General features: G+C 46.7%; 2 protein-coding genes across 2 annotated transcripts in view; one reads left to right on the top strand and one right to left on the bottom strand.

The window, feature by feature from the left end:
* CDC42BPA (CDC42 binding protein kinase alpha) overlaps positions 1-3,309 on the top strand; it is a 191,916-nt gene extending 188,607 nt beyond the window's left edge. Inside the window, exon 39 of the mRNA XM_086460661.1 lies at positions 3,235-3,309. Within this exon, the coding sequence (XP_086316787.1) occupies positions 3,235-3,309 (75 nt within the window). The remainder of the gene's footprint in view (positions 1-3,234) is intronic.
* Positions 3,310-5,671: 2,362 nt separating this feature from the next.
* Positions 5,672-19,224, bottom strand: part of COQ8A (coenzyme Q8A) — a 33,989-nt gene continuing 20,436 nt past the window's right edge. The window contains exons 6-14 of the mRNA XM_009954184.2: positions 15,521-15,606; positions 14,298-14,438; positions 12,942-13,023; positions 11,465-11,558; positions 10,464-10,605; positions 8,495-8,602; positions 7,665-7,730; positions 6,813-6,899; positions 5,672-6,325 (exon numbers count right to left, since the gene is read on the bottom strand). Of these exons, the coding sequence (XP_009952486.1) occupies positions 6,032-6,325; positions 6,813-6,899; positions 7,665-7,730; positions 8,495-8,602; positions 10,464-10,605; positions 11,465-11,558; positions 12,942-13,023; positions 14,298-14,438; positions 15,521-15,606 (1,100 nt within the window). The 3' untranslated portion in view covers positions 5,672-6,031. The remainder of the gene's footprint in view (positions 6,326-6,812; positions 6,900-7,664; positions 7,731-8,494; positions 8,603-10,463; positions 10,606-11,464; positions 11,559-12,941; positions 13,024-14,297; positions 14,439-15,520; positions 15,607-19,224) is intronic.

Raw genomic sequence — 19,224 nt, 5'->3', positions numbered from 1 at the left:
TTAAACAGCAGTCATTTAAGACAGAGCAGCCTGCGTGACAGTCCCCTGAGAGAGCATCACAGGATCTTTTTTGTGGATTTTTTTATTTTTTTTACAGTTGAGCTAGTGCTCTATCTGAAAATGAAACCCAAAGAGTCATGACACAGCAAAGAATTAAATTGAGTAAACCTCTGTGTTTACTCCATTACAGTGCCTGCAATCTATTGATACAAAAAAACCCTGACATTTTCAGGCAGTGTAGTCAGCTGTGTTACAAAACTGAAGCTCCAGAGGATGAGAGCTCCACAGGCCTATGCTGTTTGTACACCACAATTTCTAAGCCTTGGCAGTCTCTTTTAGGATTCCTATATTTAATCATTAGTTTGGTACTGTGCATTTTTATACGCATCTGTTCAAAAGAGAAACAGCAACTGTTCTCTCAGTTGAAAAGCAAATGACCACATGACTTATTTGAAAAGAGAAAAATTGTCCTAGGATTTGAATGGTTTTATATATTTGGGGACCATTTAATTATATGCTCAATTTTAAACCACACTCATCTTTTTTTTTGTTGGTATGAACACTGAAAACATACGCATACTGTAGCTGAGCTTTTTAAATACTCATTGGGCTAGGAAAAGTAACTTGGTCATTTGAACTGTAAGACTCTTGACTGGTATCTCAAAGACACTTGTCTCCTAAGGTTTGATGTTTGCTACTTTGCACTGTAGCATTGCTTCAACTTCACAGTTAGAGGGCTGTGTTTTGTTCAGGGAGCTTAAAATCTCCCACTGAATTTTTGACTGTAGCATATGTTCTCTGTACACAGTATGTATCTAGCTGATTTTTTCCTTTTGGCTGAGACTGAAGGTGTTTGCATTTTTGACACTGCTTAAACATAGGGGTTATTGGGTTTTTGCCTTTTTTTTTTTTCTTCTTTGATGGCAACAAAGGATCTGAACAGATTCAGGCAGCTACTAAGGATTCCAGGTTATGGAATGAAAAAGGTTTGGTAAGTAACTTCCCCCTGCACGTGTGCGCACAGAGATATGTGGCTTCCTTCCACATTTCATAAACCCAAAAGCAGGGTTATAGCATTCTCTTCTCTGTTGCCTTTGACCTGTAGAAGACAGCTGGTGGTTTCAAAAAAACATTCCTGAAGCTGTGGTGAAGTAGTTGGTTCTTTTCCTCTCAGTTAGTTGCTGTGGCTTGTTATGAATGTGCATTTTACCCATTTTAACAAGTTTCAAAACTGAGTCAGGAATGTTCTCTCCTTGATTTGATTCTGATAAAATTACAAGCCAGGTGTGTTATTCTCAGGTATATGGCAGAGGGAAGTTAAGGGTCATGTCATACCAAAAAAGTCCAAAAAGCATAGTATATTTATAGAAATGTAGTTTAACTGCACCCACCTGCTTCAGAGAGTGCATCAGCCTTCCAAAACAAAACAGTTGGAGTATTAACACAGAAACAGATTCTGGCATCTTCTTGTCTTGCATGGCCAGACCCTGAATGACAGGACAGACATGCTCTTGGGTGGAAGAAGGGGTTTTTTCCCATTTTATGCACGCTATGTAATTTTAAATGAATATGTTAAGGGTAAAATTTATTGCAACGCAAATACCCACACCTCCCGAGCCCTAGTCTGAGAGTCAAAGTGGCACATAGTAGCTTCTGCTGTGGTTTTTTGTTTGTTAATACGAGTCAGTTCCATGGAGGAAAATGGGACAAGTTTCTGCACTAACACAAACTGCACCCTTCTGTGTGCTTTGTGTTCACACTGTATATTTGATAAACACCCCCAGAAACCGCTGTGCTGCAGGCTTTCCAGTCTAAATTCCAACTCTTATTTTGTCTTTCATTCCAGCTGCAGCTCAGTACAACCTATTTGCATTCTGCATTTAAGAAAGTCTCATCCACAGGGAAGAAATCCACAAACAAACCAGTGTTGGTATTTCAGAGCAATTATACCTGCCTTTTTATGTATGACAGTTTCATATCATTTATTTTTAAAATGTTTTTTAGGTTTTTCATTGTAATATTATTGTACAGTTTTGCATGGCATAGATGTAATCACTTTTTTGTTTTAGAGTATAAAAGCTGACAAGTGTGCGTGTGGGGGAAAGATTCTGCTTTTTGCCTCTTCTCACTATTTTGTTTAATGCCCTCAATGTTGTAGGGGACATTGTAAGAGATTCTCTGCTACAGAACAATGATGTAGATTCTTTTGCACAGAAATATTTAAGGTGGACAAGTCAACAATGTAAAAATGACTTACCACCAATATTTTATGTTGGTAACACACTTAATATTAACCTACTTTGATGTACTGCAATAAAACAGGGAACTGTTAGAAATGCAGATGTTCTGTCTTTTTTTCTGACCTCCCCCACATTAAGCTTTGAGGAGGAAGAAGAAAGGGGAATAATGGTGTTCTTGAAGATAAAACCATCATGTTGTAAGACATCTGCACAAGTATACAGTGGGAAGAGGAAGAATATGTGAGAAAAAAATCAATTTAGCTCTAACAGCTTTCAGAAGAAAATCACCAGAACCTTTTTGAAAATTTTAAGTCAAGCCACCTTATACTTTGGCATATTGAACTTCATCAACTACAGTTCTCCTGACCTTTTTTAGGTCCTCTTTTCTGTGTTAATAGTTGTAGTCATTGTTTCTGGTGTTCCCCCATCAAGTATTTCAGCTGACCTAGTGTTAGAGGCTGGATTCTTACTTGTTTGAGCTACCACTATCAAATTTACTTTTATGCATCTTTAAGTGCATCTCAATACCTGTGAAGTTTTGGATGTGCCCTGACCCTTTCACAAGTCAGCCTGGGATTTTCTCCGGGTTGTTGGTTGGGACATCTTCCTTACCCTGTTGGTAAAAGGCCTAGCTCTGACCACATGCTTCAGTCACCGCCCCCCACCCCCCCAGCAGGAATACAGGACTATGTTGTGACTGATCCTGCATTGCCAGCCTGGGCATTCTCCCATTACCAAAGGTGGGTGGCAGTCCCCTCCAGGAACAGTCAGCATGCTTCCCACTTATTCCACAGAAACTTCTGATCCCATCCCTCTCCTCCAGTCAAAATTATTACCTTCTCAGCCCTCCACCCTGGCTTAGGTGGATTTAAGCCTGAGGGCTCATCCCATTTAGGCCCCTGCAGGTCCCTCCTGGCTGCTGTAGCTCTGTGAAATACCATCTGTTCCCTGTGCTCTGTCTTTTACAATCAGTGCTACATTTCTGATTTCCCAGGGTTCCAGTTACACCATCCCAGCTGTGAAAGTCTTGGGAAACAGGCCTTGTATTCTCAAGGGATTTGGACATTAGAAAAGCAGAAGGTGACCTGCATGTTAGGCTTCCTGTTCAGCTCCCCAGCCTTCATGTTCTGGGTTGATGCAGCAGCCAGATTGACTAAAAGAAGGTAGGAAAAAAGAAAAAAAAAAAAATCACTGCTACCACATGTAGCCTGCTCACTGTAAAATGTCACAACTTTGACTTGAAGCCAGAGCACAGTGTTTCTGGCTCACCTTTTCTTCACAGCTGTTAACACTGACATGCAATTCCTTGTGTCACAAATCTCTCTGGGCAAAACTATAGAAATTAATGCATTTAGAACATAAACAAGAGGCCAGGGACTGAGAGCTCTAATTAGCTCTCCTAATAAAGAAACATCTTACCTTCTGGTAGTTGCTACCCTTTAGGCAAATACAAAAGCACCCTATTGTTGAGGTTGATGTTATTCTTAAACACTCTCTCTGAAGGGAAGGGGGATGTTTGTTGGGAGTTGAACACTCATGCCCCAGCATGGTATACAAAAGATCTGTGGTCACAAGAACAAGCACATACCAATCTTGCAGAGTTGTGCTTAGTGGAGCTGTAATGCTCTTTCTTTGCTGCCTTTGCAAGTTCTCTGAACATACTGTGTCTGAATCTTTGGTTTCAGAAATTCTGCTCTGAAGCTCACCTAATCCAATTCCCTTGTCAGCTTTTTATACTTTGCTTTTTAACCTTTAACATAAGCATTTAACATCTCAGTTCCACTGTTTTTACAGCTGCAAGGTCTAGATCCAAAGGAGGAGAACTAAACACTGTCTCAGAACTCAAAACAACAAAGGAAGTTATTCTATCAGTGTACAAAGTTAATCAGCTGAATGCAAAACTATTACTTCCCTGAACAGCAGAGTTCACTCTTCTCAAAAGGTTTAGGAATAACCTGACAAGCACTTATAGTTGAATTAAACAGCACTGGATGTTTCCCAATCAACTCTTAAATGAAGCAGTTTATATGTTTATGCTCTAGGAATAAAGGCAATACAAGAACCTGTTTTCCTGTTTCCCAGAGGTCCCTCCCAAGAGAGACCATTTATTCACTTACCTGATACTCTGGAAGTATCAGCAGTCAGGATTTCTTATGTACTGAAGTTTAATATCATACCACCTCTGCACTCCTGGGCTGTGTTTACCAAGTAGGACTAGCTGAGTCTGCTGCTAAATATCTGGCACTTGCCAGAGAAGGACATCTGCCTTACTAGCACCAGGTAAGCATCAATCCAAGAGCTGCTCTTTCTTCACAAGTAGAGGAAAAGCAAAGAGACCTGGGTCCAGGAGACTGGTAACAGAGTGATTAAAACAAAGGAAAACAAGAAAAGTCAATTACCAGGGATTTTCATGGCCAGACAGATGTTCAGGCTGATGTCCTTCTGGTTCCTGGTAAACTTGTCACCACTGTTAGCACTAGTGACACAGCTGCAATGGAAAGGTGAAGGAATAAACAGGCCATAGACCAGTGGCTTTACAAGGGTAGCTGCAATTCTTTCAGCAAACAACTCCAACAAGAGGAGAGACTTGGAAGCTGCTTCTGCTCAACTCCTGTTTATCCCACAGAACAGGACATGGTTCCCTTGGGTCTTCATTACCACACCAGAAGATGAAAAAACCCCAGGCAGAAGGCCCACCGCACAAGCACTTTTTTATTGAAATCAGGAAGTCGTACAGGTACAGGCTTTGTACAAAAACCTAAGGAAGTAGATTTCCTAACTTGACTCCAATAGTTTAAAAGTGTGCGTCTGGTTTTAAATGTGTGACATTTCAGCAAAAGCTCGAAATGCTCATGAGAGACATTATGTGTTTGTCTGCCTTGCCCTAAGTTCTGCATTACAGGAAAACAGACACAGACTAGAGCCTTGGTTAGGAGTCCAGCAAGCAGTTGAGTGGTAGCTTACCTAACTGGCCCTCAGGAAAGCTGATATCTACCAGAGTGAAGAATCCCACTATTGGTGCTCACATATAGCTCAGTTGATTACACAGTTGACTCCCAGAACCGAGATGGGTTGTGTGAGTGTACACATGTGTTTAAAAAGAAATTGGCACTCAATTCTCAGATTTTTAAAATGTTTCCTATGTTTAGCTTGCAAGCCAAAATGAGGCAGGAAGCATAAGACTTCATCCTGTGTACACACACACACACCCCTTGCATTAATGTCAGTAAAATCCAGGAGGGTTCTCAGACTGCCACCACTTGACTTACAAAAATTGGGGGCGGGGGGAAGTGCTGAATGTGTCTATGGTAGGGTACACCTTAGCATTTCATTCTATAATTCACAGTATGAAAACTACTTGAATTCCACCTTAGCATGAAAGAGGGAAGGTTTTTAAAAAACTATTTTTGGAGAATTACAAACAGGTTTCAGTATTAAATTCTGCTCTTGTCCTCCTTCCCCTACTCATTATAAAACCCAATCAATATGCAGCCACCATCACAATGTTAAAAATGTACTCAAGGTAGTCGGCTGGTGCCTTGGAACAGTACAGAAGCACCCAAGAAGATAGTTTCCTGCAAGCTGCGGACTGTACTGGCAGTCAGCGTAGGACAGACACAGCATGAAAGAACAACTTTGTCCTTGTGAAACGCACACTTGGCTTCCAGGGCACAGGCTGCTGCATCTCAAGAGGATGGAGAGCTGGGGTGCAACGCATGGCAGGCTAGTACGCTCTCTGCAAGGCTCAGCTGAACTGTGCCCTCAGAACAAGACATGTTAGTTCATTCTTACTACTCCTCGGGCTTCTTGCCCCTACTGCTCCAATATTTGCTATATGCCTCTTGGAACATGTTTTTGCAGGGAATTTTGGCCTTCAGTTTGGTGCAGATAAGGAAAGAACCCCCCATCTTCCGATGAAGAGAGTAGGTCTCCTCTGGCGGAGGGACAAGCCGATGCTTCAGCATGACTGGGATTAAGCCATGGATCTTTTCAGTGGTGCTTTGGTTGCCGAAATCAAAAGGTTCATCAGATGCAAAAGCCTCTCCCAGGATGAGGACAGCATTTAAGTGGGCATCTTCCATTTCCTGCCCAAAAGGAAAGAGGCATAAATAACATCACTAGCCATTTTAACCACCAGGGAGGAGAAGGAGAAATGCTAGCACTAACAGCAGCAGCTCAGGAGAAATACCTAGCTATACCCACAACAAAGGTAGCCTCCAGCCCCCAGCAAGACCAATTAACATTTGGTTAATACAGTTTCAAGCAACTCAACCTTCCAGAAGACCATCTGCCCAGTCATGAAATTTCAGCAGTCATCACCACCTGCAGGGTCTTGCTGGGGGAGAGAAGGACGGACAGTGGTTTTGGGGCTAGCTGTATCATTGTTACTGCTCCCGCTCCCAAAAGGAAGTAAGAGAGGAAGAGACAAAACCTTTTTTGCCCTCCTCCCTCATCCACAGGGCGTTCAGACTGACATTGGCTTTTACTACATCAAGAAACATGGGGAGGTCCACAGACCCACAACCAACTTATCAGTGGCCACCACTAAAAGCAGACCCTTCTGCTCCATACCTTGACTTCATAGCCAGTGAGGAATTTCATGTCAATGGACTTCTTCAGTACTCTCTCTCTGTCCATGTCAGCAGCTGCCTTGATTACCTGAATAGGAAGAACACTTTCAGGAGAGCTAGGGGACGACTAAAAAATGCTTTGAGTACAGGACTGCTACGTAGGCTACAGGTACAAGTGCTGCCCACTCGCTTCCTTGCCTCTGCCCTCATCTTCAGGAGTCCGCAATGTTGGCCAGTTTAGGAGCTACTGGCAAAGATACAGCTGCTGGCTCTCCAAAGTAAGGCTATGCATAGCCCAGAGAACATGAGGGACATCAAAAAACCTTCACCAGTCAATCAGCCCTTCCCCCAACAAAATAGCAGAGCTAACTGTGAGAAGCATTAGGTGTCATCTGCTGGCCCCTGCAACTCAGTTTATCAAGTGCATAACACTGATCACGAAGGAAGCACATATGACTTCATAAATTTACCAGTCTCTAAGCAAGCTAGAAACCACAGGAAAAGAGTGAACAGGACAAGCAATTCCTGCAGACCCTCATATAAACCAGAATGAATTCCAAGTGCTCTGATATGCTCTGCTGCCCGAGTCTCCCAGTAAGCAACATTACAGTTCTCCACATTTGTCATGCAATTTAAACATCCAGACTCAGATGGCCAGAGGCTTGCAGCTAACATGCAGAAGGCTATGGTAAGGGATGAAACTGGAACGGAGATCTGTCTTGCCTCCAGCCCTGCTTCCCTCCATGCCCAAAGTGGACTCAAGTACAGAGTGATCAGCTAAGAGAGAAGCACAGTTTTGCAAATACTCCAAGACCCCCAATGCAGCACTCTAGGACACAGTGCAAGTCCTCACCTCTATGTAGAGGTCTGTGAACTTCTCATCAAACCCTCGTGTTGCTCCAAAGTCTAGCAGGGCCACCTGGAAATGGACAAACACATCCACGTTACAGTGTCAACCGCTCAAGTACAGACTTGTACCTTAAGACGACTCCCGATGTCTTCAAAAGCTCAGCTGGCTGGAGAGCCTCTTCCACTGCAGCTCAGCTTCTCCCCAACTCCTTTATTGCCTGACAGCAGCACCAACATTGGCACTAGTACAAGGCAGAGGAGGTATGGCCTATGCTCACACTGTCACACCTGCTCAGCTGATAACTCCGCTCAGGCTTTCTGTGTGGGGACAGAGCAGCACAGAACCTTTTCCCACCACTTTCCAACACAGACCTCAGGAATGAACGAGCAATTCCATCTGACCTGCAAGGCACGAGCAAGCAGGCAAGAACAACAAGCAGGACATCTGCAATTGCTACCCTTATCTTCAGCACAGCGCAAGACAAGAGCATTCAAGTGAAGAGTGCTTGGCTCAGCGTGTCCTGGTAGAGCACTGCCAGCTGCAGCTTCCCACTGACCAGCTTCGTAACAGACCCTGAGGCTAAGGAAGGAGCTGTGACTGGATCTAATGCCAAAGACAGACAGGGTTACAGGAGCCCTGCTCTCCTACCCAGACCAAGTGAGGACAAGTGGCAAAGGGACAGGCTTCACTGTCCTACCTACCCAAGGCTCAAGGACAGGAACCTGAGATAACTCTCAAAAAGGGCTCGTTAAACTCTGGGAGTGGGGAATAATCAAAAGCTGGTGAAAACCAGCTGCTGTCATACAGGCAGAACAGCAGCTGCTTGGGCTTACCTTGTGCAACTGCGGGTCATAGAAGAAGTTTGACCAGTTTGGGTCCGTCTGCATGTACTTGAACTCAAACAGCTCCCGCAGACACAGGACCAGGATGTTGTGACAGATCTTGAAAAGCAAGGAGAAAAAGAAGCCAGTCAGGAGGGCAGCAAGCCCTACTCACACACATAATTTACAGCAGACTTTAGCGCACACATCACCACACTGGCAGGAACTCTCTGCTCCATGCTGCAAAACTCCTGAAGAGGTGAGGGAACACCTCTCAGCAACTCCCAGCCCACACCTGCCATGGAACATCCTTAGACAACACAGATGCCATACAAGTTCTACATCAGCCTGAGCTGTAGTTCATATCAGCCCCTGATGTCCCTCCAGAGAGGCTGCTACCCTACATTTGGCAGCTGAGCACAGCAGGCTCCTGGGGTTGTCCAGCTGCATGTGTTACTTGTGTCCTGGTCCTGCCTTCGACTATGCCCGTGGTTGCTGCTTTGAGAGCAAAGGAACATCTTCACAGTAAGATGAGGGATCCAGAAGCAGAGGTGGGGCAGGCCAGTAGTGTTACAGCCTACCCTGGTGGAAAGTCCTGCAGGACCCTGGCCAAAATAAAGCCAATGCAGCTCAAGGGAAATAAAGTGCCTTGGAACCACATCTCAAGTTAAAGGCCCAAAGAAGCTAAAGAGGAGAGTCTCTTCCTGTAAAATTGCTGAACAATGTAGACAGCTAGGACCAAACCGTTACTGAAAGGCGTCTTCACTAGGTACACACACCCACCGTGTACTCCTCAGCCAAGTCTTCTGCTGGGCTCAGCACTGACTCAGCTTGAAGGAGGAGCAGCAGTCCCACCCCTTGGGACTGACAGGCATGGCGGAAGCAAGAGTACCAGTCCCTGAAGAGCCCACTGCTGAATTACTACAGCAGAGCTTTTCTGTGAGGCTATTTAAGCTGAAGCCTGTTCAGCAGAAGAACTGCCAACCTCATTCTGCTCCTCTTCAGCTCTGCAAAGCTGAGTGAAACATCATATCAAGAGGGAGGGAGAAGAGCATCAAATGCAAGCCAGACCCTGCTACAGGACACTGCCATTTGGGGTCAGCCAGGACAGTGGCTTACAGGAAGGAAGGGCGCCTGGAGCAACACCCCACCTCACAGCCTTTTAAAAGCAGCTCTGATAATACAGCAGCTAATCCGAGGGGACAGGCCCTAAAAACAGACAGCTCGGGGGTCACAGGCAGCCAGCTCTGGCATAGCTTCAAGTCCAGTGTGACGCCAAGATCAGTTCATGTAGAAGAACATACTCTGCTCCCTTCCCCAGTGACCTGCTAACAGCTGACAACTCACACCAAGAGACAAAGAAAAAAAAAAGAAAAATCCAAATACCAGGGCAGTTATTTCTGCTACTAGAGCAGCTGCTTGTCCCCCCACAGCAGTCCAATCCCTTGCTATATTCAGCACCAACGCCTACCCATCCCCACATCCCTCCTCCCTGTTTACCAAGAGGTACTTTTCCAGCAGCCCTGTGCAGCACAGGTCAGTCCCACAGAAGGGGACGACACCCAACTGCTTGCACTGAGGCACTTCTGCACCCATGCCCAAAAGAGCAGCTGCAAAACAAGACCCCCCTCCCCTAGCTGACAATCCCTCCCAAACTTAAGGTCATCAGAAACAGGGCATCTAAGAGTTATGCAGCTAGGCTACCTCCCCTTCAGCCACCCTTGTCATTCACCCCCTCCAACCCCTCCCTGCTGAATGCTGGCACCTGCAAGGCCAATACAAGCCTGGGGAGACTCCAACATCCCTGCCAAATTCCCTACACAGAAATCTTCCGAGAGGCTCCAGACAGTCCCCAACTCCAGCCCTGCTTTGCACTGCTCGGGGTTTGCCCTTCCACAAAGCATCCCCTGGTGTACCAGTCACCAGGCAGGCCAAGCACGCTGCTCTGAGTGAGGGGAGAGGCAAGACCACCCCACAGTACCTCATTTCGAATCTCCTGACTCAGCTCTACAGCTTGATCCAAGGGGAAGCCAGACACCAGCTCTGTGGTCAGGACGTGCTTGCTGCACAGCTCATCCACTACTCTTGGGACGTAAAAGAAGGGGTGGTCTTTCAGCAGCTCCCTAGGGGATGGAGAGAGGAAAAGGTTAGGAGGCTGAGAGCAGCCAGGCCCCTCTGCAACACCTCACACAGCCCTGTCACGCAAGCTCTCCCACACCCTGGCTGTGGCTGCCAGGAGACGTTTTCCTCAGCAGCTACAGTAGGGATCAAGTCACCAGAAACCACGCCAGTGGCTTATAGCTGCTGCCGGCTCCTGAGGTCACATCTCCTGCCAGAGCAGTGACATGAGGAGGGCTCCAGGCTGGTACATCAAGGGGCACAGGACTCTCTTGCCCACCCCTTTGCTTCAGGGCCAGACTACACACATGGAAGAAATGGGCCTTTTCCAAGGGGAGCAATGCCACAGGGGCAGTTCTGCAGAGGGACAGGAGGGGCATTCAGTCTCCAGCAGCTCTTCCTCATCCAGCCTTCATGTAAAAAGAATCTCAATCCCAGTGCTACAAGCAAGCCAAGGGAGCAGGCAGTGCTGGTGGAGTTGACTGCTGTAAGAGGGCTGAAACCCTCCTAGACCAAAGGATGGGACAACCTTACAACAGGCTGATGTAAGAGTACACAGAACAGCACTGCAACATGGCCTCAGGTGTTACTGCGGTACCTTCACACGTGGTAAAACAAACAGGCTTGCGCTGAAGGAGAGAGGATATGCGATCACATGTCAGCAGACTGAAAATATGCCTGGATGAGACAGGGTGGTAATTCCACAGGACAGCTCAGGCCACAAACACATGCCCTTCCCCTGTGCTACATCCCAGGGCACAGCATTCATCTCCCCACTGTCCCTGAAGTTAAGCAACCACCTCTCCTGCATTTTACACGCACATACAGAGACGGGAGGGGTTGAAGGCAATGGTGTGAACGTACTGGAATTTCCTTGCGCAGGCAGCTTCTCTCTGATAGTCACACTCCAGGGCCAGCTCTCTGCTCAGGACTTCGATCAAATGCTCAGGGAACAAACCTGAAAGTCGAACAGCAGAGAAGAGAGTAGGCTTAGAAAAAAGGAGCCCCTCAGGCTAAGCACTGCAGAGCTGCAGCTGAGGAGCAGCCTGCTATCCAGCTAACTGTGAGCTGAAGAGTACAAGCAGCCCCAGAGAGCCAAAGCACATTTCCAGCTAAACACAGGTTCTGCAGGTAATGGCAGGCCAAGGCTATGCAGCTGCTCCTAAAGCAAGGTACATCCACACCATTCTTGTACAGCATAGCTCCATCATCCCCTGGCTCCCACCCCACAGCCCAAGCTGTCTCTCCCCAGTATTGGCATGGCTGTGCAGAGACACACACCTAGGAGTAGAAGCACCCAAACACCAGCCTGGGCAAAGCAGCAAAAAAAAGGCTCAAAACCATATATGCCTGCAACTGGGAGCAGGCACTGCCAGGCAGAAACAGTCAGCATGACTAAGACGCGAACTGCAGCATCATATAGCCAGGGCCTGAGTTGCCAAGTCCAGTCTTCTCAGTCTTGGAGCTGGAAAAATCTGTCTACTTCTTGGGGCAGACACAGCTGGGACTGCAGCAGCCTCTGCAGGGCCCTGCCCAGCCATCACAGCGAACAGTCTCAGGTTTTGTCAGCACCCAGCCTGATTTTAGAGCAGTATTTGTACAGTCCCACTAAGATTTACAGCTGCTGCAGGCAGATATTTGGAAAAAAGGAGTAGCAAGTCCTGCACTCCCTGTGGGAAGAGGGACTTATCCATGTGCTGGGACAGCAAGCAAGCTCCGAGTCTGACAGTTCTCCACCCCTCCACAACTCTGACTGGGAAAAGCAGAGAATAGCAGGCATGGAGGGCTACAGAAAACATTAAGAATGAGTTCTGCCAAACGTACCAGAGAAAAAAAACAGGGACAAAGCAAAACTACCTAACCTGAACACTGCCCATGCTTCATGCCTAGAAAGCCATCAAAAGTGAGTGTATCCAGACGCTTTATACTTTGCCAAGAGTCCCTATGGGTCCTTCACTATAAGGAGCACAGAGACAACTGCACATCACTCATGGCCAGGAAAAATACAACATGGGTGCACTTCCCACCCCACTGAGCAGATACTGGAGCAGGCCCAGCAAAGGTAGTGGCAGCTCTGCAGCAGGAGAGGGGAACAGAGCATGGCTCCCCAATTTGGCCTTGCACCTACTGCCTACATCTACCACCTCTCCCCATTTCTGCAGGAGATCTGCTCCTGGGCAGACTCAGCAATTCCCAAGTCCTTTTCACTGTTTCCTTGAGGCTGTTTCCTCCCTCCAGTCTATGGAGAGAAGCAGACAACGTGCCGCTTGAAAGGCATTTGGCAGAACTCAGCATGCACCAGTGGGAGCACAGGGCCTGCCAAGGGTCTCTGTCTTTTTACCTTCAGGAAGAATATTGCTCATGCTCAGGACAGTCATCAGGTTGTTAACATCACTGTTGATGCTCTGGGCAACTCCGGGATACTGCAGGACAGAGTGGGAGAGAGCAGTCTTGAGACTAGATGACCCAGTTGTACAGAGCAAGATAAAAATGCCTTCTAGTTCAACATCTACCGACCCCCACAACACAGCCACCTACAGCCTGGCCATGAACCAGGGCATACCTGAGCCACACACCCCTCCTCTAAAGGCATATTTAAAGCCCAGCATCTAAAACAGGGGACAGAAAGACAGGCTAAGATGCAGCTCCTTGCAGTCAGAATGGCTTGTTCAAATCCTCTGACAGGGACTCTTCCAACACATGAAAGGTTCTCAGACACACAAATCCCACAACAGACATGGCAGTCTGTCATTTCCCTACCACAGCTGAAAGCACGTGCCACTGACAGCCCCAGAGTGTTTCATACAGAGCAGCAGGGCAAGCAGTGAAGCCCTAGCCCAGTCCCAGCGAAGGTGCCGCCTCCTGTTCTCACGTTGCCTGTCAAGAAGGGAACCAGCCTATACTGCTGTGGAGCAGAATGTGTGCTGATGCCAGAGTGACCTTGCCATTGCTATTACCTTGGCCTAACTTCAGAGAGTACTTTGGACAATAATGACTTAAGATGACACCAGTACCCATCCATACTGTTTCTGAAGTCTCCCCACCTTACAAAGATCACCAACCAGATGACCAGCTTTGCCTGGGACCCTGCTCAGTCAGCAAGGGACCTCACTCCCTTGGATTATAAACCATGCTGTACAAGGAGTATCAGCTCTAGAACTTAATTCTGTTAAAAATACCTGTTTGAAGGTGCTGACAGCTTTAGTGTGAGTTGGTGAATACCTTCCTGCATCAGACTGCCATTGCTCAACAGTCAGTGCCTGAATGTCACTGAAAACTTCTTTAGCCTTTGGGCTGCGGCCAGAAAGGGGCATGTGGCATGTGCACATCCCAGGGAAGGGACCAACCTAAGGAGCAGGTAGGACCCTCACACGAAGCCCTGAAAGTACAAGCAGTCCCTCACCACCATTATCCCCATGCTGCAGTGATGTACCTATGAGACATCTCCTGCTCACCTGGAGTCAGAGACTGGCTCAAGCTGCAAAACCTTTTATGTCTTTCCCTTCTGCTTGTACTAGCTAGGATAGTAATATCTTACTATAAAGACAGTACCATTACCATAAAGCAGTAATATCTTACCCAAATTTTCACTTGCGTTAAAGCATTTCTTATCTGTCTAGCAGTAAACATACTTATGCATCTCCCCTGCCCTTCTATGGGGCGCAGACATAAGACAAGGCTGGCCTGTAAAGCCCACCTGGATTTTCATGGCAACTTCTTTCCCATTTTTCAAGCGTGCCAGGTGAACCTGACCAATTGAAGCAGCAGCAAAGGGGCGTTCTTCAAAGGACTCCAATTTATCCCTCCAGTTGGGGCCAAGATCGTTGTTCAGAGTTTTCTACAAATGAAAAGAACGCATCAGGTTATGGGAAAACATTGGAAATCACGTTCCTTTAAGGTGACTCACACAGCCTATAGTAGTTCTGAGTACGTATACCCTGCTTTCCAGATTGTCCTCCCTTCCTCATCATTGCACACCAGCGCAAGGAGTGGTCCCGCCAGCAGTGCTCCCCCAGCACTACACAGATGCTGATCAGATCTGTGTGAGGCTCTGTTGCTGCGGCCTAAAGGACAGAGATCTTGGGCACAAACACCGCTGCCTTAGCAATACAGAAGTTCCCTTTTTAGTGCCACTTGTTATCTTCCAGAAAGCGAGCAAGGAGTTAGATGCTTCTCCTCTTTCATCATGCTGCCAAACTGAACAGAAGCAATCCAGGCATACAAAAGTGACACTCTAAGGCAACGTCGACAATTAAATATCACAGCCTGCTTTAACTGCTTTTTTGCTAAATTGCCAGACTGTCTTATTTAAGCTCTGGCTCTGCTCAGTGTCTTTTCAGAAGATAAGTAGCACTGGCAATTCCTTTTGTATCACTCTTCACATCTTAATTTACAGAAGGAAGTCCAGAGAAAGAGACAACATATACAATGAAGCAAACCTAGCTTGCTCCATTCTGTCTTTTCTTGACAGTGGGTTAGATTTAACCAGAAAGGTAAGGACAAAGTTGCTGTTAATTTTCCATTAGATAAGGCTTGTACATCTGTTTCTAACATGGGACGTAGGCACTTCTAGACACTGGCTTAACGTCGGTGAGGAAAAACAAGGGAGAGGAAACAGAAGCAGGCTACATTCAACAAGACCCTATAATCATATTTGTATGCAACATCCTGTTCCATCAACATAGTCTCGGGACATAAACACACACCACAGTTCTCCCTCTGTCTAGAGCTGAGCTGCAATGTTTTGGAGAGAAGGGGCAGCGCAGACCTGAGATAGAATCAGATGTTACCCACAACCGAAAACATGCAAAGAGTACGCTTAAAATCCCCATCCACCTCCCTTACTGGGCTATGTCACAGGTGACATTTATTCTGTTACTGTCCCTCCTCCCCTGATAAGCAGGAAGGAATATTCCTCACCATCATCTGCTTTATCGGCATGAAGTCAGCACTCTGACGTACGCGCTCAAAAATCCTCTGGAGATGGGGGTTGATGAAGGCATCATCTGCCAAGGGAAAAGCACAGGGCAGTCAGTGCACGCACTGCATTCTCCAGTTGTTCTTCAGCACACAGAGAAACAGGCACCTGCATTCAGACAAGTCAGGCTGTCCTGCACCAAGCACATCCCAGTGAAGTTTTTGGAAATAATTCTAGTTTGGAAACTCTCCACATGCAGAAGTGGCAGTTGAGGAGCACCTCCCGAGGCACCGCACCTTTAGAAATGAGCCAAACAGAAGTCCTGTAGCAGCATAAAGGGAAAAGGCTCCTCCTTCCTTTTCACTCTTGCAAAAGAGCTGCCTATTACCCAAACATCTCCTAAGCTACCCTCCTGCTGCAGCAGGAGAAAGCTTGTGTGTACCCCTTCCCAATTACCAAGGGAAAGACAAAAGTATGAATACGCTAGAGCACGCTGAGAAACTTTTTATGCTTTGGAATCAAGCATCAGTTGTGCTCCCTGGCTTTGTCCAGCAGCACTGCCGAGAGCAGCAGGCAGCTCCGCACAGCACGAAGGCTTTTGGTCTGACAGCAGGTTGCACAAAGCCAAGAGCGGAGTGCTCTGCGCAAGCCTCCGCCATCCACCAGCCCGTCTTCTTGCCAACAGCAGTACGGGAGGGGACAGTCTCATGGAAATACAGGCCACAGAAGGAACCCTCTGAAGAGTCATCCCAGCACTCCCAGGTTCATGGCGTGGTTTAATCCAGTTCATTTTAAGGGGCAGCAGCTTCTCTACAAAGCTGTGCAATGGTAAATCACCACTTACACAAGTATTTGCCTCTTAGAGAAATTAAAATTCAGCATCTGCTACTGTAAATAACTACCCAAATGGAAAGCAACTACAAGTGGGCAGAAGAAAACACAGCTGAGCCAAGAGCGAGCTATTTTAAGAGTCAAAAGAATTTAGCAAGCAAGTATTTACACTCATAAGCAAGAGGAGGGGTAGGGGCATCTTGAAAGATTAATCCTCTCCTTTGAGCAAAGGCTTCTACAACAGCCCAGAGAAAAGCCACCAACTCTGGCAAACTTCATTTCATAAAGGATTATGGAGAAATTAGATTTATCTGCTGCTCTCTCAACACTGGAAAAGTCCAGGCTACCAGCCTTAATCTTGAGAACTCAACCTGCACGTGTGCTTGTGACATTCAGATAAAAAAAAAAAAATCTATCATTCCTCTGCATTTACAGATGCGCATGCAACCACAAGTCTATCCCAGGAAAGAAGAAACAAACAGCTACCTTAAAAGCACTGTCCTGGGAAGAGGGGTGGAAAGGAATGGCAAGAAAAAGATCCGTAACGCAGAGACATGACATTAACACTCAGCATTGTTTAGAAATTCCCAAAGCCACGAGCAGCATTTAAAAGTACTAACAAAACCCCACTGTGGAGTCAACACAAGTTTTTAAGAGGAGCTCCCATTCTGTCGCTGTAAGTCAGAGATTAACAGGCTTTGCAGGAACAGCGAGTAAAACTCCCGTTGTGACGCTGTAACTCTGCAAGAGGGCTAGACGTTGCATTTGCGTGCACATTCCAAGCCCTAAAAGAAAATTCTGCTCCATCATTGATGGTGTATCACTGCCAAGCCTCTGAACATTATAAAAACTTGTCTCAGAGGTATGTGAAAGTATTAACCATCATGCTGTAACACGATAACCTGCACCTCCTGGAATGACTGTGCATAAAGAGAATGGACCTCACTAAAAGTGACTCCTGTTCCCAGAAGGCATTTGTGTCAAGGTATCAGGGTCTGCCACAGGCATTTAGGATCAACTTCTGTTATTTTGCTTATTGCTGACATCCAAAAAACCTCACAAGGCATTTCAAGCTTTAGTCCGAGAGGGCTGCTTGACCACCACTGCTTTCGTCATTAGCGCAACGCCAAATAGCCAAGAAACCTGCATGTCCAGACTGACTGCACAGAAACTCAGCAGCAACATTAAAAATCAGTCATGCTGCGGAGGCAACTCTGACACAACGAGGCTTACAGCATGCTGATGAATAACATTATACGTCTTTGTGGTAAACTGATGAGGCCTTACCAGAACGAAACTCAAAGCAAGAATCAAGGCAGGGCACTCTCAACTGGCAAATGCGGCTGCCTTTCCACCATCTTCCAGAGCACACGCACCAGAACACAGGATGACTTTGGGCCCTTGGCATCCTTTCTGTGTATCACCTTCAGGGACATGGGTCCCCAACACTGACTCCCAGAATCAGACGTCAGAAGAACTCTGCTTTGTAATTTGAGTGGTTTAGCTCACAGGTGCTCAGTTGCACCTGGACAAGGGGACACTGAGCCCCTGTGCTCAATGAGCACACATCCCTGTTCACAGGAGAAGCCAATTCAAAAACTCACCAGGCCACACAGAAGCCAATGAAGTGGGAGGAACTGCATGAAACCCTCCTGTTCAAACAGCCAACCGAAAAAACTGGATACTCCGCACTGTTGGAAGTGATTAGCTTACTTCAACACAATTGTCCCTCAGCAAGGTTACCAGGGCCCTATGTTCTCGACAGGCACTGCAGCACTCCACACACTTGTCACAAGAGTCAAACAAGGGCTCGGCAGCACCACAGAGGTTGCTAAAGGCCTGTATGTTCTTGACATCCAAGTGAAGTCAATTGGCAAGTGTTTGACACTCCTGCCAGAGCTCAGTAACATTAGGAGACAGCAGGCAAGTGACAAAAATCCAAAGCATTTCTGCTCCTCAGAGCTGGCCTTTCACAGCTATCCCCTCTTCACTCACATCCAAGCCTAGGGCAGCTGTGACCAGGCTCTGGGCACACATCAAGTGCAATTCAATAGTGTCTTAAGAATTTTAAATTAATCCCCACCTATGGTAGGCAAGTTAGCTTCAGAGCTGATTTCCAGACACAGCTCGCTCACCCCACGTACCAGAGGCACTGGCAACAGAAAGCAAGGAGCACAAGAGCTCCTCCTGGATCTGCACTGTGAACCATCAGTCTCTGGCACCTGGCAGTTTTCTAGAGGGTGAGAAAACAGCATATGGGTGGCAGCCTTTGACATAGCAGCTGCTGCCTCCCACCTAGCTCTGTGAATGTTGCCATCAGCCTGGTATGCACGTAAAACAAGTGATTAGCAAATGAAGAACTATGAAATGCCACAATCAGGGCACTCTGGAACAGGGAGCTGGCCTTGGTTTATTGGCTAGCCCAAGTTATTTAATGCAATACTAGATCCAGCCTCATCAGTCAACACCTACAAAAATTCAAGTAGAAGCACAGGCCAAGCAAGCCGAGTACTTCAAACACTCAGCCACTGACTCTGTTTCAGTGACATCTTGAAAGCTATTTCCAGACAAGTGTAACAGCTATTTTTGGCTGGTTCTTTCCTTCCCTATCAAGTTGGGCAGGAAGGTGAAGTGGATAGGTCCAGATAAGGTTTGAATTCAGCACACCTGCTATCTCCCAGGAGTAACCTAACAGTTCAGTGCAGACACTGATGTCATTCATGCCTTCACCTGTCATCACTGATTTCAGAGCCCAATGGAGTAAGTACCAGTCTGAAGTCTCCTCGAGATGAAAACAAGTGTTTTATACCTGATAATCTTATCAGATGGCCTTTCCAGCAAAGCTTCAGTGCCAACAAAGTGTGCATGTAAACCA

This window comes from Leptosomus discolor, chromosome 2 (genome assembly GCF_034619465.1).
Source record: "Leptosomus discolor isolate bLepDis1 chromosome 2, bLepDis1.hap2, whole genome shotgun sequence".
Lineage (NCBI taxonomy): Eukaryota > Metazoa > Chordata > Aves > Leptosomiformes > Leptosomidae > Leptosomus > Leptosomus discolor.
The sequence above is the reverse complement of the archived record's forward strand: the minus strand, read 5'-3'. Positions and strand labels throughout refer to the sequence as shown.